A 26,849-nucleotide genomic window follows, 5' to 3' on the forward strand; every position below is an offset into this window, starting at 1 on the left:
AAACGTGACTGAATACGCAGTGATACGTCCTGCTACCATGCAGTGGAAAGCCCTTCACAGAAACTTTCAGTTGTTTATTGCTGTACAGAGGCGCAACTAGAGCCAAATTTCGGGGGGGGGGGGGCTGAGCAAAAATTTCGGGGGGGGGGCTGAACTTTAAGCAATTGGCAGAGTGGAGCTGCAGGGGCTCTTAGAAGGGTTGAAACAACAGCAAGGCCTCATTAACATGCAAATGGTCTTTTAAAGACCTGTGAAATGCTCGGGTGCGGCTGCTTTTTTGCCCGGGAAGGTGTCTCATCCCGGGCTGCCGCACACGAGGGGGGGGGGGGGGGGGGCTGAAGCCCTTTGAGTCCAATGGGTGTTGCGCGCCTGTTGCTGTATATGTGAGTTTTGCTGGTACCAGTGAGGTGAAACCTTTGCCTAGACAGTGTAAATGTGCAGAAATTACAAAAAAATGAAACAATCCTGTCATAAAATGTGCTGTATTATGCCACATAATTTGCCTTTTCTTGGCACATAATTTACTCAACCTTGCCATATAATTCCCCCAACCCGTGCTGCATAATTTCTATGGCCCTGATTATGTTATGTTCTTATTTATATAGCTCCTTGTGGGCCCAGGAAGTCACGTGCGCACCCCAACTTTCATTTGCTTAGTCGAAAGTGTTTTTGTTGTAGTTAGACCGAGATGGGAAAAGTGGAGTGTGGTGTCTGCGGCTATGAGACCGGGTCGATGTGCCGAGTGAGCTTCGTGACACAGCCGCTCGTGTGAAACACCATCTTTGTGTGGTGATTGTTGTTTAGAGGTTACTGTTGATCACTGTGTGGAGAATAGCGTCGCAAGGAAGCTGTATTGTACGCCCACAGCCCCACGGGAGTGCTGTCGAATAACTGAAGTTAGTGAGATGTTTGGAGTGATACGTATGTCCAAGTTCAAGCGTTTGGACTTCATTGACGTCATCTTGGCTTGTAGCGTCTTCTTCCCCTCCTACGTAGCTGTCCCGCGCTCTGTAGCTTCCCTTGGTTGAATGAGGGATCACACAAAAAAAAGCATTAAATAAAACAATGAAACTAAAAAAAGTGAATAAGCCCCTAAAGTTGGCCAGGCTGGGGATGGCGAGTCCCACCTCTGCTCCGCTGCCCCCACCCCTGTTTGCTGCATTGTGCTCGCGCTACAGTCGCCCCCCCGCCCCGCCAGAAGAGTTAACTTCCCCTGGTAATGGATGGCGTCCCTCATAAACATTGCTGTTGGAGTGCTGCCCGGAGCACGCTCTCTCTACTGCTTTCAATTAGCTCAACGGGCACTTGCTTCCAAGCCAGCTTTGTAACTTCTTTTTTTTCAGTTTTGAGGGAGTGATCGCATTACCTCGTTACAGCCTGACTGTCGTTGTTTCCCCCCCTCTAGTTTCTGTCAAAAGCTCTGGGACTTGCTTGCTTTTCAGTCACAAGCCATTCCGAGGGGGGAAAGGGGTTTTTGGGGTGGGGGGACGTGCGACCAGACGAGACGCCATGGACGCGGCACTCATTGTCGCTTTTCTCTCCTTCTGCCTCCTGTCGGTTGTCCCTCCAGCTGCCAACCAGAGCCACGGCGACAGGGTGAAGGTGATGTTCACGCCCATGGTCTGCAAGGTGCACTGCGAGGGGGGGCGCTGTGCCAACCACTGCGAGAGGGGCAACATGACCACCGTGTACAGCGGCGAGGGCACGGGCCACGGCGGCGCGGGATTCCGAGTCTGTAAGTACACTGCACTTTTTTTATTACTCATCAGATTTTGGCCAATGCTTAATTTGTATAAATAAATAAAATTGAGTGCAAGTGTCCTAAGTTTTCCTAAGGCACCCCACCTCCTTCGCTGCCAAACGCCAGGGTTGGCAATTCCCAGGCTGCTTAGTCTTGATTCCACCTCGTGCCTCTTTCTGCCATCACCCTACACTTCATGTCTCTATATATCTCACTTGCAAATTATTTTAGATCCTCACTTTTTCCCTTTGTCATTCTTTTACTCTCTTTCTAGTAATGACTCGTTCTCTATTTTCTTCCATTTCTCTCTTACTCTGGGTCAAAGTCTCATGATGAACAAGCATTGGCATAGCCAATAGGTCTCGCCTGTGCATTTCTCTCTTACTCTGGGTCAAAGTCTCACGATGAACAAGCATTGGCATAGCCAATAGGTCTTGCCTGTGGGACCTTATAAGTGTTTAGCCATGCAACAGTCGCATAACTAAATACATATAAGGTCCCAAAAGCGAGACCTATTGGCTATGCCAAGCGGCCGTGAAAGTGATCGGGATCGAACATCAAAGCGGCCGTGCGGCCGCGAAAGTGAAAGTAATCGCGGTAAAGCGCGGCGCGCACGCCCGCGCACATGCACTGTAGCTCTAGGCTGACCTGGTAGCACTTTTTGGAGCCCTCTCAATAAGTCTCCCCAGACCAGCGCATGCGCTGGGGTCAGGCGAGACCTAAAAACAAGTACCAGTCCCCAAAAATGAGTGTGGCTAACTACTCGTGGCAGCAGGTAGGATTACCAGGTAACTCCGGCCCTGAGGCATTCTGGGAGTTGTAGTCTTGGTTTACATCAATGCAAACTTTGGCTGAAGCGCAGATTACACTGGCTGGCAAGTGAATACCCACACACTGCATCAGTGTTTCCTACTTATATGTATGCTTGTAGGAGGAAAGAGGCCGTGAGCATTTGGACCAGGAGGCTGTGAGGATATCCCGCTAGCCCCGGTGAGGAGTGAACCATCTATCATAACCTTTCTGTAGCTTGAATAAAATAAGGCATTTAAGCCACACATCTATATCAGCAGTTCTGTCGCTTACACTGAAGAGGGCATTTGAACCATCTGCGAAAACTAGTGACTGCCGGACCACTTCTGGCCGAAAGGGCATCTACGTGAATGGGTGGGCAAGTGTCCGAATGATTGATGCTGTTTTAATGTATAGCCTGACGGGAGCAGAGGAATGTGGTTTATCGTTTTCACTGCACTACACTAATCATGTTTAACACCATAAACAAAGGCTGTTCGATCGTTCCATTTTCGAGAGAGGGGGAGTTCAAATGCTCTGTCGAGTGAAAAAAAAAGTAAAACAGTCCACTGTGAGGCAGAGTAGAAAAGAAACATTCCCCGTTTCCCATTTCTCCATTATCAAGGGCTCCTACGCGCTTCACTGCCCCTTATTATGGGGTTTTCACCCCACAGTCAAGTCAGAGGCAGAAGCTGGGGTCATGCAAACGTTCCACAGTAAAGTTCTATTTTTTTTAAATCTCCGTAATTCCAACCAGTGCACAGACACATGTGCTCTACTGTCATGCATTGTAAATAATTGCATTTATCTAGCGCTTCATAGCCATGAAGTGCTAATTTAAAGACACCTTCTCCTTAAAGGCCCATGGGGTTTCTATACCTGTTCTAAGTACACCGGCCTGCTAGGAAACACTCATATTATTCATATATTCTGTCACAATGCTGATAGTTATTTTGTTTATGTACATGTTTTCTTGCAAGTTTATGGTTGGTACGTTTAGGTGGCCAGCGTATTTTTTTTGTTCTTTTTATTTTTGTGGAATATCCTTGCAGTAAAAAACAAAAAAGTAAAAAAAAAAACGGAAAAATTAACCTTCAATTCACAGAACCCCTTTTTTTTTAAACAACATTTTTATTGTTTTTTGTATATTATATATAACACATTTCCATGTCACACATCATATAGTCGTAACCGCTTTAGGGTATACTACATCGTTAGTTATGTTGCTATCACATTTTATCCCTAGGACCATTACCTTGTACAGTAGCTAAATACATAAGACCCACTTAGAAAGTCCAGGATACTGGTACAGTCAATGAGTCTTGTAATATCACAAATGTCCATGGTCTTTCCGGTACGGTATCAAATCACAATTCTTTGGTTATGCTCATGAGTAATAGCTGTGTGGAATATTAGAAGAACTTTTCTGACAAAATGAAATTTTATTTGTATTACATGAAGTACTTATTCCTGGACAATATTTTTTTTAGACGATGTAACTTGTGTTAGTCCTGGACTCATCTGTATTGTATCTCTTTTATGACTTCATGAAGTCGAAATAAAGATCACTGATGAGATGAATAGTCCAACAAACATGTCCCCAACTCCCCCCTTACCTAGCCCCCCCCCCCGGTCTCATGTGCATTCATAAAATCATAGATATCTCATACTAAATGTTGTAGGCTCATAAAATTATACCTTTGTAGATAAAACCACTGCCTATGCCATATTATTCAGGGAATGGGTGTCCCCATGTGCATTCAGCCTCGGGAATCCAGAGGTTCCTGGTTAATGTCAACTGATTTTATGGCCTGAAGCATAACATCCCATTCTAGCGCTATTGGAGTCTTGCGTAAGCCTCTGAGTTCCTCTCTGCGCAAGGCTACACTCTCAGCACTGCCCCAGCGCAGCAGCTCACTGTGCCAGGTGAATATGGCGGGGGTTTCCCCGATTTCCATCGCATAGTGATGGCCCGTATAGCTAAAAAAAGCACCAGGGCTATAAAGCGATATTGTACTTTATGTTTAGACACTTGTTTATGCAGGCCTAATATGCATTCCTCTAGAGTGTTCAATATTTCATGGTGTACAGCTCCTCCAGTTATGTGCCTAACATTGTCTCAGTATCCCCGTACTTTCGGACAAGCCCATAGCATATGAAGCAGGTCCGCCCCTACTAACAAACATCTTGGGCAGTATTGCTGCATCTGTGGGAACATTCTATCCAATTTATGTGGAGTGAGGTAAGCCGGGTGTAGCACCATAGTCTGAATAAATTTAAACTTCGCATTTCTAGAGGTTTTTCTTGGATGTTAAACCACATTCGTCCATTCCTTATCTGTCAAGCTCCGGTCCATGTCCCCGCTCCATGCAGCCCGCAATGCGTCCAAAGCAACCATTGTATGTGAGCGTAGACCAGTGTAAAGCCACCTAATAAGGTGCCTGCCTCTGCCCATATAGTAGAGCATCTTGACCAGATCATGAGTGGGAGGTTCCTGTCTCTGTGGGGCCCAATGTGTTTTTATATATTGGAACAGTGCAGCATGTAACAAATATAAGTGTGCCCGTGCTCCTGTTTCAATAACAAAGGTATCATGATCAAGCAACGTCCCATCTCCAAATAGATCTGCCACTGTGCTAATCCCTGCATCCAACCAGGGTGTTAACTTGCGCTTAATGAGCCTGCCGTCCGTCAGTGGAATTCCTAACAGCGGGTTGTTACCCACGTATGCAGGGGGTGCATGTGCATATTGCAGCGCCGCTTTCCAGCACTGGAGCGCTGTGCATAGTAGTTGGGGGAGGTCTCTCGGTATCCTACTACCAGGCAGTAATAAGGTATGTAAGGTACCACGATCTATGTCCGCCTCCGTATATCCTAGCTCTTGTAAGTTACGCCCCGCCGTCCAATATGACAGCCATTGTAATTGGCATGCGTAGTAATACGCATGCAAGTCCGGAACGCCCAGGCCCCCCTTGCGTGTATCCACTTGCAATTTCTTCATACTAATACGTCGTCTACCAGTACCCCAGATAAGGTCAATAAGCAAAGTGTTCATCAGTGTAAACGTAGTGTATGGCACTATTAGTGGTAAGTTAGTGAAGTAATACATTAGCCGTGGTAGGACCACCATTTTGGCCAAGGCCACCCTACCCATGAAGGACAGCAGCAGCGCAGTCCAGAAAGTGATACTGGAATGCAAGGATCGAAGCGCTTGGTGCAAATTACCATCTAACATGTCTGTATGTGTCCGATATACCTGGATACCTAGATACTTGAATGTATGCGGGGCCACCTGGAGTCTAGTATCCCAAATTTGATGTCTGTGATTTCTGCGTGGTCTGTGAAGAAAAAGGCGTACGATTTCATAATATTAATGGCCAGGCCTGACAAGGTTTCAAAATGGTGAAATGTCTCATAGATTGGATCCAAGGGCATGCGGAGATCCTGGAAGTACAGAATAATATCATCAGCATATGCTGAAAAAAGGTGCGGCGTATGCCCTATCGGTATACTCCTGTCAAGGAGATCCTGACGCACTTTTATTGCCAGTGGTTCTAGGGCCAGTATGAAGATAAGAGGCGACAGGGGGCAACCCTGTGTAGTCCCCCTGTGTATGGAATATTCCTCTGAGATATGACTACCAGTTCGGGCACGCGCTGTGGGGGCATTATATGAGAGGCACATCCAGGCAATATATCCCTCTGGGATCCCAAATTTCGCCAGTGCCTGAAACATACAGTCCCATTTGATAGAGTCAAATGCTTGCCTCAGAACCAGAGAAATGCAACCCGCATGAGGATTCCGTTTCGGGGCTTCTGTCATTAGATAGTGAAGCTTTCGAATATTTAGCGATGTGCTGCGTGCCGGTAAAAAAACAGGTTTGGTCTATGTGGACTAGTTTGGACAGAGAGGGCAACAGCCTGTTGGCCAGCACCTTACTTAATATTTTATACCCCATAGTTAGTAACGACAACGGACGATAGCAGGCCATATCTGTGGGGTCCCTTCCTGCCTTCGGAAGTGATATAACCAGTGCCTGCGCCGTGGTGAGTGGTAAAGAGCCCTCTTCCAATGCAGTGTTATATAAAAGTGCTAGTTGGGGCACTAGGGAGTCTGCATACATAGTGTAAAATTCAATTGGAAGCCCATCCAGGCCAGGGGTTTTGTTACGCACGAGTCCCTTTATGGCAGCTCTGATCTCAAACTGGGTAATGGGCCCTGTTAGACCTTTCTGGGCTGCCGTTGTAAGTCGTGGGTATGTGAGGGTGGATAAGAAAGCCTCCGTTTGGGCTTCCGTACTGCAATTCGATGCACCGTACAGTGCGGCATAGTATTGTCAGAAAGCAGCGTTGACATCTCCCTGAGTATTGACATTGACACCGTCCAAGGTTTTAACCACATTTATAACCACCGCAGGGGGGGTATCACAGATTAATCTGGCAAGCAAAGTCCCAAACTTATCTGCCTCGGCGTGAGTTCACCTCGAATATGCCTGATAGTCAATAACCCGTAGCGACTCTAGAAGCTATGCATGTTTAATTCTGGCCTCCTGAAGTGGGCCCTTTTTGTCTTCATCAGTTATTGCGTCTTGTTCCAGCCTGCCAATATTATTTTCCACCTCCACTAGGGACTTATGAATTTCCTGCCTGGCTCCCACAGTCATACTGATTGTCCCCCGCCGAATCACCACTTTAAAAGCATCCCATTCAATTAGTCTGTTGGTTGCCGTATTGTTATTTTCTGCGAAATAATGCTCAATGGTCTCTAGCAGCTCGGTGAGGAATACTGAATGTTCCAATAACTGCGGCCACATACGTCACGTGGGAACCGGGGTGGGCACCCTTCCCCAGGTGATGACAATCTCCAATGGGTTATGATCCGAAAAAGTTTTCGGCAAATATGTGGCTTGAGGCACTTGCATTGCAATCCTGTTGGAGCAATATCTCCCATCTATCCTTGTGTGAAGTACATGTACGGGGAATAGAAAGAGTATTCTCTGTGTGCTGGGTGATGCATCCTCCAAACATCACATAGCTCCCATCCCTCTGCCCACCTGCCCAGCGCCTCAGCTTGTTAGAACACTCCTGCTCCGTGTAGGGGCGGGTGCGATCTGTCCAGTGACACATCCATTACCGCATTGAAATCACCTCCTAAAGTCCATGGATGTGATTCCCACCCTGCTAGTGCAATGTTTAACATATCCCAATACTTATCTTGGTCAAAATTTGGGGCATACACATTGCCTAATAATACAGGTTGACCATCTAGCGTTCCTTTCACGAATGTGTACCTCCCTTGCTTGTCTGCCCTCTATTCCAGGGCTATAAATGGCACTCCATGTCTCACTCAAATTGTGGTCCCCCTCACATAGCTGGAGTAAGAAGTGGAAAAAATTTGCCCCCTCCATTTCTTGCGAAGTTTCACCACTTCACTGTCCACCATATGAGACTCTTGCAGGTATACAATCTGTGCCTTGCGGCGCTGCAGTTGCGCGTGCACTCTGTGGCGTTTCTGCACTAAGCCCATACCCCGAATATTCCATGTTAATATGATGTATCTACCAGGTGTATGCATCGTGGCGCAGTCTGTATTCGCTGAAGAACCAGCGCAGTTCTCAATCTGAAGAGCCTGTCTGAGACCGTCCCTCCCCCCCAAAAACCCAATACTCGGTCCGGTCAATGAACTATACCGGACCATGTAACTCAACTGAACTAATAAGAACTCAATGGTTATGTAAAGCGTGTTCACCATGTGGGGGACATCGCTAGCGCTCCGCATGTGATGCAATCTTCGTCGCAACAATAATTATGAGCTACTACGGAAGCCTGGTCCTAATCAGCATGTCAATACTCGAAACAATCATACATACATTGTGAGCATCATTGTACAAAATAACACTGCGGTCGCAAGAGTAATATGTGCAAGGGTACATTCAGCCATAGAGATCATTGATTAATTGCGGGGTCGCAAAGGGAAACAGGGCCACACTGCCTTCAGAGTCCGAGTCGTGTGTTGCTTCTTCCTCAGAGGAGGTCTTGGCCCCCGGTCTTGTGGCATGCGTGAAGGTGGCTGCTGCGATAATCGCCTGTGATTTGTTCCGTTCTATCTGCTGCGAGGTGATATACTTCCGTGCAGGAGTCCGGCGCGATCTTCTGCTTCTACGACTAGTGGGTACATCAAGGCTGTTTCGACTCTTTGCTGTGAGTTGGGAGACAAATGTCGCAGCGTTGGTCAGATCCATCACCTCTAGCCAGTCCTCTACATCCCCCGGGTTCTCAAAAAAATAAACTTTCTGATCATGTAACATTTTTAACCGGGCAGGGAAGAGAAGTGCATATTTCAGGTTTGAGTCTCTAAGTTTCTTCTTAACCACTAGGAAGGAAGAACGCTGCCTCTGTACCAGAACTGTGTAGTCAGGATACCACGAAATTTTAGCATTCTCAAAATTTATCTGGGACAATTCATGAGCCTTTTGCAGGAGGATGTCTCCATCGCGAAAGTTCAACAACTTCACTCTGAGAGGTCTTGGGGGAGCCCCCGGTTTTGGTCGTCCGGTAGGTATTCTGTGCGCTCGTTCAATACAGTATTGCGTAGAAAGCCCCTCAGTCGTGACGTGGTCCCTGAACCACTGTTCCATATAGCGTGTTGCATCCTTCCCCTCGCTCCTTTCCAGCAGGCCAATGACGCAAATGTTGTTCCATCGAGCCCTGCCCTCTGCATCCTCCACATGGTCTAGCAGGGTGGAGACCTGGTCCTGTAATTGTTTGACATGGGTTTCACTCTGTGCCTGGCGTGGAATTATTCCTTCCAGTATCGCGGCATTGTCCTTCACCTTGTCCGCAAGCTTCACATGGTCCGCCCGAAGCAAAGTAAGGCCAGTAGTCATGGTCCCAATCTGTAGTTCTATTGCCTTCCTGGAGTCCCTTACCTCCTGTAGTATGAGATCCAGCTTGTCCACGGGAGCGGGTACAGCCGTAGGTGGGATACACCCAGACGTGAGCGTGACATCCGTGTGGTCTGCGGTATCCGGGACAGAGTCGGGGCCTCCCTGATCCTGTTGCTTCGCTCTATTCCGCTCCATCATACTGGTCGGGCCAGTGATATACAGAGTGATCAGAACTGGTAACGATCACCCAGCGACCCCCATAAGTGGTCAGCTAGTGCAATGGCCCCGCAAGCACCCCAGCCCTCCTTCAGCAATGTCGCACAGCGGTCATGCAATGTGTTTTACAGATCAATCTGGCTTGAGCCCCTGCCCGCCACGGCTCCACCACTGTCCCACTGGGCCAGGCCTCTATTGCGGTAGGGCAGCACAGCAGCGGGAGATCACAGGTTGTCCACACCACCAGCGCAGGGGCTATGATCCCACCAGCTTCAGCGTAAATGCACTTGTTGACGTTCCTCACCACTCACACATGGACTCCACAGCGTTAATTAGCGCAAATAGAAAAGGTGGCGGCAGTCGGGGGTCCGCTTGTCTGTTGGTCACTCCAGAGCGTGCCGCGATCTTTGCGTGGCCAGCTTCACCTACCTCAGCTGTGCTTATAGAGTCTCAGTGATGTACTACCTCCTCCTGCTTCCAGCGCTAGCTAAGATAGGCCACCGTTGCCTGGCTGCACAACATCCCAACAATCACGTCCAGGGGGGACAGGCCTCTTCACATCCCCGAGCTCGCGTGATCACTCTCCCCCGGTCACCGCTCCGCAAGCTCACCTTCTCCACGGGGTGCGTCCCATGGTTCTCGCAGCGTCACTCACTCAGAGTACACAGCCAGGCCTCAATACTGTTCGCTTGCCACATCAGTGCATAGAGGATCCGGCCCCGATCTCGCGCCCATATGATAAACCCGGGCCTCCTCACACAGGGCCTGCAGCATCCTTGTCTACGCAGTCAGGCCCGGGGGCGATATCTCCACAGCCGACTGCAATCCGCTCCAAGCAATAGGCACCGAGTCTTCGTGCCCCTTTCAGCCAATCGTCCCCGCATTCAGAGTCTCCATCCTGCAGTGTATTTTATGTTTATACCAGGATTCTGCGGCCCAGGTCCGGAGCTCGGCTAGAAGACGACCGCCATGCTTGGCTGCTAGCCACGCCCCCCTCCCCCAATTCACAGAACCCTTAATGCAGTTGGAGAAGGTGTTATGAGTCGTCAGAGGTATCCACAGCAGCAGTCTGTCATTGAGGGGAAGGGCACCACCCTCCACCTTTTTCCATTGCAGGAAGTATGTCTATCAGGCTGAGAAATAGAAGCCTGACAGACACTCTTCATATTTGGGTCAGGCATCCAGGTGCTGTACAAGTACTAAATGCATAGGTGCCTGGCTGCCTGAGCCAACATTTTTAGGGGAGATTTCACGGCCTTGGTGGGTGTGATCTCCTCAGTCCGGCAAAGTCTCCTGTGAGTCTTCCACTTATGGCGAGGGGATGTGTCACTGATAGACTCGGACCTAGGCGCTTCAGTTTTAACACCTTAAGTGCTCAGGGTGAGTGCCCATGAGTGACGCTTGTCACAGAGTGGGGTGGGGTGAGTAAATTTCACTGAGCCCCTTCCAGTCTGTTATGAGGTAAGGAAGTTCTGCCTCAGATTGGCTGACCTTTGACAAGGTCATCCAGTGAGAGGAGGTGGCGGGATCATTCTTCCATCCCTTACTTTAGGAAACAACTGAGGCTTCCCTGCTGCCACCCGAGATGCAGCCAGGTATGTTTTTTTATGTGTGTGTGTATGCATAAATGTTTGTGTGTTTGTGCATACATGCTATGAATGGGTATGTGCACGTGTATGTGCTGAGTGGGTGTATGTGTGTGAGGGGGAGTGTGTGTCCGCCCCACATCTGCTACACCTGACGGGCCACCGCTGGGTATCCGATGGGCAAGTCCTGAATTCCGAAGCTGGATCTGCTCCTCAGATGATGTATACATTGCTTGCTGTGTGACGTCACTCCAAATGGTCAATTTCTTTAAAGCCTCAGGAGGGGCTCAGTTCAAGATCCCAAAAGCTAGTTTAGAAATACTTTTATGAGCTGCATTTAGTTCTCAACTGGACCTCCTGGTAGACACTGCTGCACCAATGGCCAACATCCCTGTAGATCACCAAAATGTACCAGCAGTGAACGAGTTAAACACACTCCTTCTTGCAGGCACTTTGTATTGCAACTTATATTGTCATCACTTCTGCATGGGGTGCTAGAAGCCTGTAGATGCCCTCTAGGGCAAGATAAGGGTAACCCTCTCTCAAACTGGGGGAAATATCTACAAATTCACTACTTTTACGTGACTCCCTTCCACTCTGACATAGTACTTACTGAATTTAAGGCAACATCATCGGGGGGACCATTGAGTGGGATAAATATATACATCTGTTATTTAGCGCTAAACTGCCCCAAGGGGTAAACGTGTGCTTTACAAATACATACCTTATGCTACGCTAAGTTATGTTGTGTTAAACTATACTATACCAGAAGTATGCAGTGATACAGAGTGTGAAGTGACAGCTGGTGCTCAGAAGGTAGTAGACACATATCCCTTGTGTATAAAGGTGAACTTACGTTTATTTACAAAATAAAACAAGCATTATTGAAGCCAATAGGTCTAGCGTTGGGGGGTGCCTTGACATTTAATTTCTAAACTATTTTTTACTGCAAGCATATGCCATGCGAATAAAAAGAAGAAAATTTGCCACCACCTAAATGTGGCAGTCACAAGCTAACTATAAAAATTACACACTGATAACAAATTAATCATTTCACATACTTTTTATAGAGCAGTGACCCCTCAGCAAGCAGGTGTGCTTTTTAGATTTATAGTGCAACACAAGACAATATTGTACTTATTGACACAAATAGAAGGCACCTTTGTCTTTGAATTACTTTAGCCCAAAGACATAGTTTAAAAACACAAGTATGACAAAAATAAAGAATGGAAAGAAAAAAGTATTGGCAAAGTAAAGCTTTGGCCCACTAGCCGTGGTTCGGAACCGCACTTCTTTTTAGGTGGATATGCACTTGTGATCAGGCAAATGCTGCCACTCACACTGCAAGAGGTCCAATGGCTGATGTGAGCTGAGCCATTGCCCCAGCCTGTGAGCCATGCTGGATTGTTTGGTGGGCGGAATCAAATGTCAATGACAGTTGAACTGATCAACGGATGAAGACAGCCGACTCATCTGCCTCTTTTTTATATATCTATGTATTTACCTTTTATTATTTATTTTGTTAATTTTATGATGCTGGAGAGACAGCCTAAGCTTAAGGCCAGACCTAAAAATGAATGTCGTTAGCCACTAAAAGATGGAAGCCCAGTATTCAAATCTTCAGGAATCTGACCTAATCTTCTCGCTAACAGGGAACTCATATTTCTCATATATACCTTACAGCGCCCTATGCTGCAGCCACAAGCCGTGAGTAGTGTAGTGGACGTGTTGATACAGAGCTGAGCGATCATTTTTCTGATTCATTCTCATTTACAAAGCAGTTTTAGCTTGAGCATCTCTTTTTTTTCCTATGCCTCAGGCCACCAGTGTGCTAGAACTGCTTCTTTTCAATACTGTGTCTCTTTGGCCCTTCTTCACCATATCATCACCAGCCCAAATAATAACTTAATCACAAAACAAATGGTTAAACACAAAAAATAGAAGAAATCACAGCTATGATACCTCAAGCATGAAGCCGGCTGCATAGCCACAACGTGAATGAAGATAATACTATTGAACTTAAAACTGGACTGAATGGATTGTAATCGGAGAAGGAATGGTTATGAAAAAGTTAAAGGGAGACTAGAGTAAAGAGAAAGAAAGGAAATAGAGAAGGAAGAGGAAGAGAAGAAAACTTTAAACTGCGTAATAGATAAACAAAGTACTTCTAAAAAATCATGTATAAGCACATTTTATGATAAAAAGGACAATAAAACAAGTGGAGTATTAAGCAACACAATAGCCTACAAACAATGTGTTGGAACACATTAGGTAATTATATTGTATTGCTTGCATGCAAAAGCAAATATTGAGTCAGTGGTTCCCACAGTTCCTCACGTTTGGCCGATAAAGATGTCGAATGTAAATTATGGCGATCCTAACAATGGTTGTGACATACCAAGTTCCACCACTGTTGAAGAGTAATATTGTCTGTAGATTTCCAATTAGAGGTAATTGCTTGGAAGCCTATCGCAATCAACAGATCGACTAGTTTGCGAATCATTATATTATGAGGCCATAGATTACTCGACTCACCAAGAAACAAAACAGGTATGGAGAATGGAGTGTGGCCACCAATAATATCACCTATTCTTATCCATGCCTGCTCCCAAAATTGAGACAGCTTAGGACATAGGAACAACATATGACTGTAGGTACTGGGATTGGTATTACAACGCCAGCAAGTATCCTTTTTGAGCACTTTTAGTTTAAATAGATTTGCTAGAATGTGATAAAGTCTATTATAAAAGTAAATATAACGTTTGAGTGAGGTTGGCAGGATGTGCAGTAGAATGGATCCTCTCCCATATTTTCTGCCAAAGTGGTATAGACCTACTGGAAAGTAAATCAGATTCCCATAAAAGTTCTAGTTTTGATTTAAGTCTGTCTGACGGGAGTCTTTTTAGTGTTTTGTATATTAATGCAACTTTGGAAGGATTGATGATAGGGCTGGGGGGGACTGTCAACCACGTCCCTGAATGGAAGAGGTAGGAAGAGAGACCAGTGTGGGAGTGAGTAAAAATTCCAAAAGCTGATATTGTTTGAGACATTTCAGGGAAAGGTTGAAGGAAGAGGAGCGGGTATCAAATGGAATAATTGTACTGTTATGAAGAAGTAATTGAGAGGCTGTAAATAAACCATTGTTTAACCAATTTCGCCACAAGAATAATTTGCCATTTGCCACAAGCCTTTTGTTATACCAAATAGGACTTTAGACACATTGCTCATATAAGGGTGGATGGGCTGCTAAATAAGGTTTGAAAAGAGAACAGGTGTGTGATATAACTGTGAGTATCCAATATTTAGCAGTATGGGACATATGTACGATATGCATGTGAGAGAATGGAGAGATAAGGGCGAGCTCCAGCTGGTGCCACAATTTGGATTGAGAGACTGAAGAGTCCAGGAAACATCCTTGGCATTGTTAATACCAAAGGCTTTGTGATAAAGGAATAAATCAGGGAAATTGACCCCTCCTGAATATTTGGGTAATAAGGTGCTGTAAAGATATACAAGATGGTTCCCCATTCCATAAAAATCTAGATAAAAGATCATCAATAGCTATGAAATATTTTCCAGGGATTTTAATAGGTAGCATCATAAGATAGAAATTAATGATGGGAAGTGCCATCATTTTGATTGTGCCAAAGCAGCCCCACCATGACAGAAATAGAGGTGACCAGCACTGCGTAAGTTTTGCAAGAAGAACATCCATATTAAAATGAAGTGTGTCTCCGAGGTTCTTGCAATACAAAATCCCTAAGCTTTTGATCTTATCGGGGTTCCAGGAGAGGCACATACCAGGAAATGGGTTTTTTAAGCAGAACTTATTCAAAGGTATTACTTCGGTCATTTCTATATTAAGTTTATCACCAGACACCTTTGAATATGTATGTGACTCTTCAAAGAAGTGTGTAAGTGAAGATTCTGATTTGGAGATATAAGTAATAATGTCATCTGCTGATGCTGTAAATTTCAATTGTACATTATTTAGCTGAAAACCAGAAGAGGCATCAGAATGCTTCAGCGTATATAAGAAAGGCTCAAGTGCAAGAATGAACTGCAAGGGCGATAAAGGACAATCCTGCCTTGTACCTCTATTAAGAGGGAAGTATGAAGATTGTACTCCATTAAACAGTACAGAAGAACTAGGTGATGAATAATATATTAAAAAATTAGTTGGCGAAATCAAGGACTGAACCCTTTCAATAAAGAGCGTGCATAAGAAATTTCCAGCTAACACAATCAAAATCCTTTTCAGCATCCAAAGCTATTGTCGCGAGAGAGTGTTTAAGTTTCGGACCTTTACTGAGAATATTCAGAATGATCCACGAATGATCAACAATATTCCTATATTGTTTTACAAAACCTAACTGTTCAACATCAACTAGATCAGGCATGAAACCATTAAGTCTGAGGGTCAGTACTTTAGTGAAAACAGTCTGTATTTATCAATGATATGGGGTGGGTCTCCGTCTTTCTTCGGAATGAGATAGATCATAGCTTTTGTAAAGGAGTCTGAGGATTTATTCATTGACAGAAACTGAGTAATTAGTTTAAATAATCTATGGAAGAGTAATTTAGAAAAATGAAGGTAAAATTCAATCATGAACCCTCCTGGTCCCGGCTTTACCTATTGGGAGACGTTTGACTGCTGGAAACAATTCTTCCATCCGTAATGGGTTCTAGAGAGTAGCCAGATCAATCTGTGAGGACCAGCGCATTGAAGAGTGAAAGAAAAAGGACTTGAGAGAATCCCCAGAAGACATGGATTCAGGGGTATATAACGTTTGATAATAATCAACAAAACACTGAGCAATGGCAGTCTCCTAATCGCGAAATAGGTTAGTGCCAGATTGGTTGGTAATTGATTTCATGGAGGATTTTTCATTTCTACATCTTAGGTAATTAACTAAGAGGGAACCAGTTTTATTTCTACCTCCATAATAGCTAGCATTGATCTTGAGGAGAGTAGCATATACGTTCTCCATAGTTGATTTATTGAATTGAATCTTAGCTGCCACCAGCGTGTCTAAATAAGTTTTATTATTTAGACGTAAAGTATTTGTGTTCTGATCACTTGATTTTGTTTAGAATGGAAGCATATTTTTTTCCATCGCTTTTTGTTTGTGGGAAACCGAGTTAATAATGAATCCTCTGGAGGTAGCCTTATAGGCACCCCAAACAAAGTGAAAAGAGGTCCCTCCTAAATCATGAATCTCAAAATAATCAGGAACAAGCGCCTCATAAGAAGGGATGAAAACTTTATCGGAAAGTAGATGGTTATCAAACCTCCAGAGGGATCTAAGTGGGGTATCGCGAAGCGTGTCTAAATTGGTATAAACAGGGGCATGGTCTGAGATTTAAATTGAGCCTATCTCCCAACATACTAGGTATTGGGTAGAGTAGTGGGGCAGAGAAGAAGGAGACTTTTTGAAGAGAGGGGTGTGCTATTCTCCATGAATCTGAATGAGCATTGTGTGTGATAGCATGCTTGAATGCTTTGTGGGCATTATGTGGAAGAATGGAAGAAACTTTGTGGATGTGTGTCGGTCTAGAAAGGGGTCTATAATGTGATTGCAATCACCCCCCTCCCCCATATACCTTTTCAATGAGATGTTGACTAACCTTTTGAGAAATAATCTTTCAAAAGTGGGATCAGGATTAGAAGGACCACAAACATTGAGAATCGTAAAAAGGATACCATCGATTTTAAGTTGTACCAAACCCATCTACCCTCTTCATTATTCTCCTGGGTAACAAATGATATATTTAGACCTTGATAACATAGGATAGCCACCCTGTTATTAATGTGCACAGAGAGGAAGCGGTAGAGTTCACCCACCCATTGTATTTTAAGCTTGTTAATGTCCGCTTAGGTGAGGTGTGTTTTCTGAAGTAATGAAATTTGACTATATAATCTAGATAGGTGAGACAGTACACTTTGGCGTTTGATGGGGTTTTTCAAACTTTTTACGTTCCAAGTTGTTATTCTGAGTAGTATTCAAGAAAAAGTCATCAATAAACATCCAAGAAATACATAAGCTTAATAATAGTGTACGAAGGAAGTTCCAACTATGAAATCAAAGAGGGAAAAAGGAAGACAGAATGAGAGAAGAAAAAGATAAAGAAGAAAAGGGGCAAAATTACCCCAAAATAAGGAAAACATAAAGGCAACATAGGAAGAAAGAACCTTAGTTGCAATAATATTGTACATTAAAAAACAGAATATCATGAAAGATGACGAGGGTACAGAACACTTAAAAAAGATGGGACCAGACTTGGCTCCGACAAACAAGAAAGAGAACACAGCGAACATTAAAAGGAAAAACATCAGAAATAACCACTAGAAAGGGAACTCAGGCAAGAGAGGACAGTGTGATGTTTAAAGAATTGTTAGGAATGTAGAGTACAAGAGGATAAATAGCATACCAATAAACTTACCATGGACTACGGGGAGTGGGAGGTAGTGGGAGCGGCACTCAACAATAATGGAGCGGGAAGTACTATGACAGGAGACATACACTGTATAATACTCTGAGACTGAAAAGCAAGGTTAAAGAAACAGGTTATACAGTGTACATAATCTAAGAAAACTCAATAACCAAATTAAAAAGAACAATTTGTTAATCAAGGAGATAAACTAACTAGGCAAAAATAACATTCCTGTTTTTGCTGCAGCACCAATCTCCATATCCTCGAGGAGATATTTTCGAAGAAAGTCCTGCAATTTAGCTGGGTCCTCAAGGATGTAAGAGTTCTCCTTATCAGTGATTTTGAAAAAACACAGGTGAACAAGACCGTGTCTGATATTCATGGATTTTAGTTGTGTACGAAGTTCAAGGAAATGTTTCCTTCTTGTGGCTGTTACGTTGGATTGGTAAACAATTTTGATGGGGTTTTATCAACTATAGATATTAGAAGTTACAGCAGGATAAGTACAAAAACAGGTAATATTCTTCTGTTACATTTCAATTTTGATACATGAATGAAACCAGGGTTTTTTCCACTATCAGCACAAATAGTATGTAAAACTAACAGCAAGTAACAATAGACCGTGGATTTCAGCTTGCACAACATTATCCAGGCTATGAAGTAAATGCAGGAGTTGTATGCTGACGCTCTGTGCTAATACTGAAAAAAATGTTGTAGCAGGTGGCACCCATATTTCGACAATAGAATCCTGGTCGACGAGGAGTAGTCTTCAGGGAGAAGCGCAGTGTTCCTGGGCCTTCGCATGACCGTACCGAGAGGATTAAAGTCTGGCGGCCATCTTGTGCAGCGCTCGCAACGCCCTCCCTCGTTTCATATCTTTTAACTCACTCTTGCTGGTTCCTACTCGTTCTTACTTTTTCCTTCTCTAACTGTTGTACTATATGTCCCTTTTTCTCTTTTCTGCCTCTCTCCTGCTCTCAAAGTCTAATGATGAAAATTAAATCGGAGTCCTCAAAACTGAGTGTAGGTTCTCATCACCAACACAAGTTAAACACATGGTAACAGTTCTCTGTGAACGAGGCTTAGCTTTCATCAATGGAACAGGTGGAGTGGCACCTGGGACCATGGGAGTGATGGGCCCATTGCACCATTTCAAAGGTCCAGCGGTAGGGGAGCGAGAGGAAGCAAAACTGACACAATGTAGGTTGGCAAGCCAGGGAGGAAATGGGACCGTCTGCTGCCAATGGTGCTCAAAATGTTGGAAGCGAGGGCAAAATCAGATGTGCTTGTGGTGCATCTAGGAGTAAATGGTTTGACAACACTGGGAAGAAGGCACCAAAGAGCAAAGGAGATAGTCACAAAAGCAGACATGGCACTTCCAGCCTGCACATGGCTTTGATGACCTATAATGTTAGACATTGTCAGCAAGGAAAGCCTGGAAGCTGCTGTGGTAACTCAAGGGAGCTTCACATCCACTGTAGAGTCAAATGTCAGGGACAATTTGAGATCCGCCTCTCTGGGAGACAATGATTTACAGCAACTATTAATACATTATGGCTTTGTGGTGATTATTTATACTTCTTATTAGTGATTTATGTTTTATGTCATGATTTATGATTCCGTCCATCATTTCCTTTGGTTTTTGCTTTGTTCGCCATAAGTTGGCAGGGTATGCTCAGACGTGAGTCCCTTGCTCACTTTGCCACTGGATTCAAGCAAGCCTGGCTGAAGACGGCTGAAATGCCAGAAACCGGTCCTAGGAAGCTTGTTTCCGGTCCAGGGAAGACATGGCTTGGCAGTTCGGGCTGGACTGTTCCCATGAGGCACAGGGTCAGCCTGATTTGCATATGGCCATGTCTGAACTGGGGTGGCAGAGTGGGCTAAAGAACGGTGATGGATTAAACCCAGATCAGTTGACTGGGGGTGAGTGCTTGCAATGTTCAACACTCGGTCCATCATTTCCTTTGGTTTTTGCCATGATTTATGACTTAATCAGTAATTTATAGCTATTTGTGAACTAATAAACTGCGACCTGTTATCTGCAACCAAGAAACTTAATGAGAGTGGTTGGTTGGTGGGCTGTTGGCACATATGGACGTGTTAATTCCCAGTCCACAAAACTGATGTAGGTGCTCATCACAGACACAGGTTAAAGACAGGTGAACAGAACTTTATTAATAGAAACTGAACTATCATTAATGCAGTAGATAGAGTGGCACCAGGGACCAGGGATGTAAGAGGCCAATTTCCCCAAAACAGCTGTTTTTTTTCTACCTAACCCAGGGACGGGGAGCATTTTCTTGTTTGCTATGTCACTATAGCCTTATAACCCACTGTCGAGGGCTATACCAGTTGCTAAAGGCCCTGAACCAGAGTACGGCAAGGGTCTATAATGAGGCAGAGGGCCTTTAACAACCAGTAAAGCCAGAGCCAGAAGGGCTATAAGGCTAATAGAACATTCCACCCACTAAGGGTAGAATTTTCTAAATTAAAAAGGGAGAATCATGAAGACAAACAGTGGAATGTTAGCGCTCTGGCTTATACCAGCCATTATAAGCCTGGAGCTACTCCATTGTATTCAATGGAGCTCTCAACATTCCAATGTTTGAATATAGCCTTATAGCCCGCCATAGCGGGCTATACCGGCTAATAAAGGCCCGCTCCAGCGTTAAAGGCCAGAGCTAATGGCGAGGGACTTTAACAAGGGAGCGAGACTTTAATAGCCAGTATAGCCCAGCTATGAAGGGCTATAAGGCTATTAGAACATTCTGCCACTAGAGGTCAGAATGTTCTAACAAATTAAACAACGGCTTTAGGGAGCGCGAGGGGATTGAAATCCCTTTAGGCTCCCTGAAGCCTTTGTTCACAGCTGTGAACAAAATCATTGGAATGTTGGAGCTCCGGGCTTATACCAGCCATTATAAGCCCAGAGCTACTCCATTGTTTTCAATGGCGCTTCCAACATTACAATGTTCTAATGTAGCCTTATAGCCTTATAGCTGCAGAGGGCTATACCAGTTGTTAAGGGCCCTTGGACCAAGTTATAGGCCCAAACCGCAGGTGAGGGACTATAACGAGGGTGAGGGTCTTTAACAACAGGAATAGCCCGAGGCAGAAGGCCTATAAGGCTATTAGAACATTCTATCCACTAAGGGTACAATCTTCTAAAACAAAAAGGGAGAAACAGAAAGACAAACATTGGACTGTTGAAGCTCCCGGCTTATACCAGCCGTTATAAGTACTGAGTCTTAATATTTATTAACAATTTTAACCTGTATGCCACATTTATTTAGAGTATACAGATTTTCTTCATGCAATGGAACACTCCATTGTGACAACACACTGCAGCAAATCACAGGTTTCCTTTCAAAGTTAGGCAACAGGGCACTTTGTGTGCGACATGCTGTGTGGGCACGGCAACACAGATAAAAATGCATCCTGGATCAGCCACGGCCTGTGCATTTAAGAGCAGTGGGGCCGGGTCGGTGGGGGGGCAGAGGGGGATTTTGACAGACGACGACCAGGGAAAATTCATTATTTATTTAGTTTTCCCTCGTGGTTGTCTGTCGAATCCCCACCTACCCAACCTCACCGTTTTTACCTGCACAGGCCACTCCTGTCCTGTAAGAGATTGATGTGAGGTCATCAGGCATCGCCAGACATGCCTTTTCATCAAAGGGCGCTTACCTATTATCCACTGAAGCATTTGGCATTAAAACATCCTGGCTCAGTTCAGCCACCTGGCTCGACCAATCTGCGACCTCTCCGTGATCTAGTAGTTGAATAAGACCTTTATGTCTGAAAGCACATATGAGGATGCTCTAAAAGTGTTATACTGAAGTAGTGACACAGAGGCAGGTGACGATTCACGAAGGTTTATTCTCTCGAGCACAAAGTCGCAGGTCCCTCACGCCTCAGCCAGCAGTAACTGACAAACTGCCGAGGTCACGAGGAACACCAGGTAACATTGGGAGATAAGGAGGGGGGGGGGGGAGCCGACACGAGACCAGTTTATTGTGTGTGAAAAAGGCTGCTTTATTGAAACAGGTGCATATCACAATTTCATCCCTTGGCCACTACCTTACAAAACGAAACACCACACTATACAAGAATTTCCTGACCCCTTGTTCCTCCCCCCACCCCTACGATCCCCACATCAGGTCCCCCACCCCACAAAATACAACATAACATTCCATAACCATAATATAACCCAATCCTACACAATCTAGCCTTTCCAAGTCCCCTGACCGTAATCCCTACCTTCCCTTGTGCTACTGTAACTAACCAACCTCTAATCTAAACTTATCCTACCTTGTTACCCTTTCCCTGCTCCTGCTCACAAACTACCAACATATAACAACAAACTCCAGCCAATCCCGGCCAACTGTCAACCACCCCGCCACCCAGAAAAAGGTGGGAGTGAAGGCGGATACGCCGCCTCCCCCCTTTTTCTGCCCCCCCCAACCGTCCCTGTTTTGCCTACCGAAGGTAAACCCCCATCAACCGGGCCAACACCTCGCGCAACTCCAAAAGATACAGGTCCATGCCAAGCCGAGACAAGTGAACCCCATCGTCCCTAAACAAATGCGGCGTGTCGTAATGAATTTCCCTATGGGCAATCCTGCAAATCCCTAAGTGCCGGCAAAATCTCACCATCTCAGTGTTCAATTTACGTCTAGCTTTGTCAACTGGCCCAGGATTGACCGCACCCCTCCAAACTCTCCGGGGGACAAACTCCGTCCATACAATGGAGCACCCTGACCGTCGAGCCTTGATCAATGACAAGTCCCTCTTCATTGCCCGCATCAGCGCCAAACCCGTCTCCCTAACCATATCGTTTTCCCCCAGATGTACCACCAACACATCCGGGCACCTACCAGCCACCAAAAGCCCATTCAGCACCTATAACAGCTCCTGCCCCCGCATTCCGCCCCTAACCCGCCAACCAACCGAGAATAAATCTTTATTAAACCCCAAACTGTCCCCAAAGTAGCTTGAGCGGTCCTGGACCTGTGCCCGTTTTACAAACGAATGCCCCACAATCCAGATGGACATCTCTCTGGCGAGGGGCCCCATAACCGAACCTGCAAAGAGAAACGAGAATAAGAAACAAGAAACATACCAGGCAACATATTTCTTGTTTTTTTGTTTATATCACCGCTCCCCCAGCGTCGCTGCGCACATAACGCTGATAGCAATCCAAGGACCACCTGCCCAGCCTCATAATGTCCCCTCGCTCCCAGCCCCTAGAATGTGCCTCCGAAGCTGCCCCAATTCGAAAGGAATGTGTCCCAAAACCCCTCCCGTTGACCCCCAGTCGACCCAGCGCTTTTCTCAACACCGCTAACAGCTGTGACGCCTTGACGCACCGCCCATCCCCTTGAGCAAGGACCAAACCTCCCAATCCCCCTGACAAGGATCTCCACCGCAAACCCCACCGAAAAGGACAGACTGGCGACGTATGCCCCCTTTTCAAAGATACCCATTTCCCTTTGTCCTTCTGATCCGTTTTCGCCTTCCGAAGCCAAATATGGATCTCCTGTGTACCGAAGGAAACCTCCCCCAAGACAAACCCTTTTAGACCCCAACAACTCAGAAACCCTAAATGCCCCGAAAAACATCCACGACATGAGCGTGGAAAAAAGAGTTACTTCCCCTGCATCAAAACAAACCCCAGGCAACACACCCAGCACCCCTTCCAACAATTCCCAAGACAAAGGTCTCCGCACTCGAGTGGCTCGCCCACATTCCCGCGCCCAACCTTCCAAAATCCGTTCCCCAAGTTCCCCCGCGGAGGGGGCATAGCCCCACAACAATTTCCCGACGAAAGCAATTCCCGCCAGCTTGCCCACAATCGTGACCTTCAAAAGACCCTTCTCCACCAAGTCCAAGATAAACTGTATCACATCCTCCTGTCTAGCCACCCAAGAAGCCCGCCGCCGTGCCCCGGAACGTAAGAAATCCTCCCATGCCGCTCGATAGGCTGACCTCGTGGATTGCGCTGATGAGCCTAAAACCAGTTGCAACATCCTGTGTTGCCTACGTACCACAGCTGGTGCGGCATTCTGGTTGGGGAGGGGTCACGTCCGCGTCCTTGGCGAGCCCACAGAATCTTCCCCACTGTGAACGAGACAAAGCATCCGCAATGTCATTGTCCACACCTGGCACATGCACAGCACGAAAAGCAATATCATACTTCAAGCACCCCGACACGAAAAACCCTCAACAACTTCAGAACCTGTTCATCTCTAGCAGACTGTCGATTGACAATATGCACCACTGCCATGTTGTCAAACCTGAAACTGACCTTATTGTGAGCCAACAGAGCCCCCCACAGCGTGATGGCCACCACCAGGGGAAAAAATTCCAAAAAGGCAATACTCCTGCCACCATCCAACCATTCCGCTGGCCAGGGTTCGGCACACCACCTCCCCTGCCAATAAAGACCAAATCCAGTGCTCCCTGCTGCATCTGAAAAAATCTGTACGTTCCACACCATGTCCGCCTCCCTCATCAGTGGTATCCCGTTGAACTGGTGCAAGAACAACTGCCACATCCTCAAGTCTTCCCGCACCCCAGCTGACAGATGCACATGATGATGTGGGGCCTCTGTCCCGCCAGTGCCCGACCCAGCCGGCTACAGAACGTCCTCCCTACTCTGACCACCCTACAGGCGAAATTGAGATGGCCAAGCAGAACCTGTATGTCCTTAACCGTAACCTTTGGTTTTGCCAAAATGATTGCCAGCAGCTCCAACATGTCCAACTCAATTCCTAAAAAGGCAAGGGCCGTGCTGGGTCCCATCGTTTTCTCTGGGTCCAACGGCACACCCAGTTCCCTCATGATCTCATTGAAGCTGTCCAGAGCCTTCTGGCAGTCCGTGGAGTCTGAAGTGCCCACAAAAAAGAAGTCATCCAGGTAGTGCGTAACTCCTTGGTGACCTGTCCTTTCCGTAAAAAACCATTGTAGGAACGTGCTGAAACATTCAAAAAGTGCGCAAGACATGGAGCAGCCCATCGGCAATGCTTTGTCCACGTACCAGTGACCGCCGAATTGGATGCCCAAAAGATCCCAGTCATCAGGGTGAACTGGAAGCAGTCGTAAAGCTGACTTTATGTCGCTATTTGCCATCTGCGCTGTTGCGCCCGCAGTCACCACCAGTGACATGTCTACGTCAACAGAAGAGTAAGATACAGTGGCCTCTCGTTCGTCAATAAAATCATTGACCGACCCTCCTTCCGGCCAGGACATATGTTGAATAAGGCGAAAGTGACCCTGCTCTTTTTTAGGCACCACTCCAATGGGTGACACAATCAAATTTGGCAACGGCCATTCCTGAAAGGGGCCCGCCATGCGGTCTTCCCGTACCTCCTTGTCAAGTTTGTCTTGCACTACCTGAGAGTGCTCTCGTGCTGATGTCAGATTATCTGCCCAGCGTCTCACCCGTGGACCCTCGTATCCCAGTCTGAACCCCTCAAGAAACCCCAAACGTAACCGCTCCGCAGCCTCCCTCTCTGGATACCCCTGCAAGGCCGCCAGCGAGTTCCTCACTTTAACCGGAGTACGAGCCCTTTGGCCCAGGCCCCTTAGCCCCCCGCACCCCTCCCGACTGCTGCTGCTGCTGACCCCCTGCCTTAAAGACTCCCAACTGCCACTGCTGTGCTCCCTGCGACTGACCCTGGGCCCCCCAACAGTTGACCAGTGCATGTCGTTTCCCGCATCCGGAGCATTCGTGCCGAAAATGGCAGTACTCCCGGGTGCACAGACCCTTATTATAATCCCAGCAAGCCCCTTTTTCCCCTGCCTGTCCCCTGCCTGCTCCCCCCAACTCCCGCGGGTGGGGCCTCCTCGAAAGGGCCGATACATGAGCTGGAGCCCGCTGGTCGTGAAAATAGTTTTTCCAGACCCCGCTAGTCCCATCGTATGCCACAAATCTGTATCTAGCTCGCCCCACTTCGCCTCCGAGTCCCACGCCATGCGCGCCCGGAACTCCTCATCATACTGGGCCCAGGCATATCCACCCTCCGTAATCTGCGCCTTCCGTATGACATCCATGTATTTAAACATGGCCTCAGACCTCTCTGGGAATTTTTCACAATACACGCTAGCGTATATAAGGAACGCCGCTGTCCAGTTTTTCAATCGTCAACGGCAACTTAGGCAGTTTAGCCAACTCAAATTCCTCCTCATTCGAACCCTCCTTCGCCCGTACTTCCCTGTGAAGGAGCTTCAGCATTTCCACATATTCCCCTTTCCAAATCCGTTCTTTGGTAGCCAGCATCAAATGTGCGCCTAAGGGTTTAGTTACCCCCATGTAGGGCAAGCGTTTTATTTTCACTTCTTTGCTCTCTAATTTTGTCTCACCCTCTCCCGTCTGTGTCTCAACCGTCCCTTTCGTGTCCGTCAAGCTCTCCACCTCCTTGCCTTTACCTGAACCACCACCCTTACCTGAGTCCTCAGTGCCAACCGCCACATCCACCACATACACCCCCTTGCGCAACCTCCCCCCAACCCCCCCTTCTCTATCAGATCCACCAACACCCACGGATACCATCACCGGGCGCCCGAGCAAAGACCATTTACCTGGCACCAGAGACTCCATCCGTCGCTCCACCCTGTGTCCTGTCCGAGGGGCCGAGCCGGTCTCCCACCTCGATGTTCGACCCGTGGGCCTCGCCTGGCGTCGTGACACCTGTAAGACACTAGACACAGCATTACTCGGCCCCCCTGCCCTGTCCTCCTCCACATCTCGCACCTCTCCCTCTCAATACTATCCTCCTCATAATCAAGCTCCTCTTGCCACGCACCCCCAGCACTCCCTGCTGATGGAGCCGACTGAACCCTGCGCAAAAAACAGACATCCTCTTCAGTGCTGTTCCGTCGACGTTGTCCCCCGGGGCGCTGCGACCCCGTGGGTGTTGGGGCCGGCGAGCCCGTCCTGGGCCTACTTGTGCCAGCCACACTGGGATCCCCCGCCGGTACTGGGCACGCCGCCCGAGGCCCCACCCTCCCTTCTCCTTGGTGCCTATGGGCCGCACCCAGCCCTACCAAGTCAGGCACCCCGCGACGGTCAGGTTGTCAGTCCACTGCCTGAAACAGAAAGGAATGGTCTGGTGTGCTGGGCCCACCTCTCTTCTGCCTACCATCCCATCCTCGCTTACCTGCCCCTAACGTACTGGCTACCCAAACCCGACCC

General features: G+C 46.7%; 1 protein-coding gene across 4 annotated transcripts in view; it reads left to right on the forward strand.

Annotated features, from left to right (window-relative positions):
- LTBP4 (latent transforming growth factor beta binding protein 4) overlaps window positions 1–26,849 on the forward strand; it is a 1,245,426-nt gene that overhangs the window by 604,345 nt on the left and 614,232 nt on the right. For all 4 annotated transcript variants that reach the window (XM_085625396.1, XM_085625398.1, XM_085625397.1 and 1 more), the window contains exon 5: window positions 1,571–1,735. In XM_085625396.1, the coding sequence (XP_085481522.1) occupies window positions 1,571–1,735 (165 nt within the window). The remainder of the gene's footprint in view (window positions 1–1,570; window positions 1,736–26,849) is intronic.

This window comes from Triturus cristatus, chromosome 9, assembly GCF_964204655.1.
Source record: "Triturus cristatus chromosome 9, aTriCri1.1, whole genome shotgun sequence".
NCBI classification, from domain to species: Eukaryota; Metazoa; Chordata; class Amphibia; order Caudata; family Salamandridae; genus Triturus; species Triturus cristatus.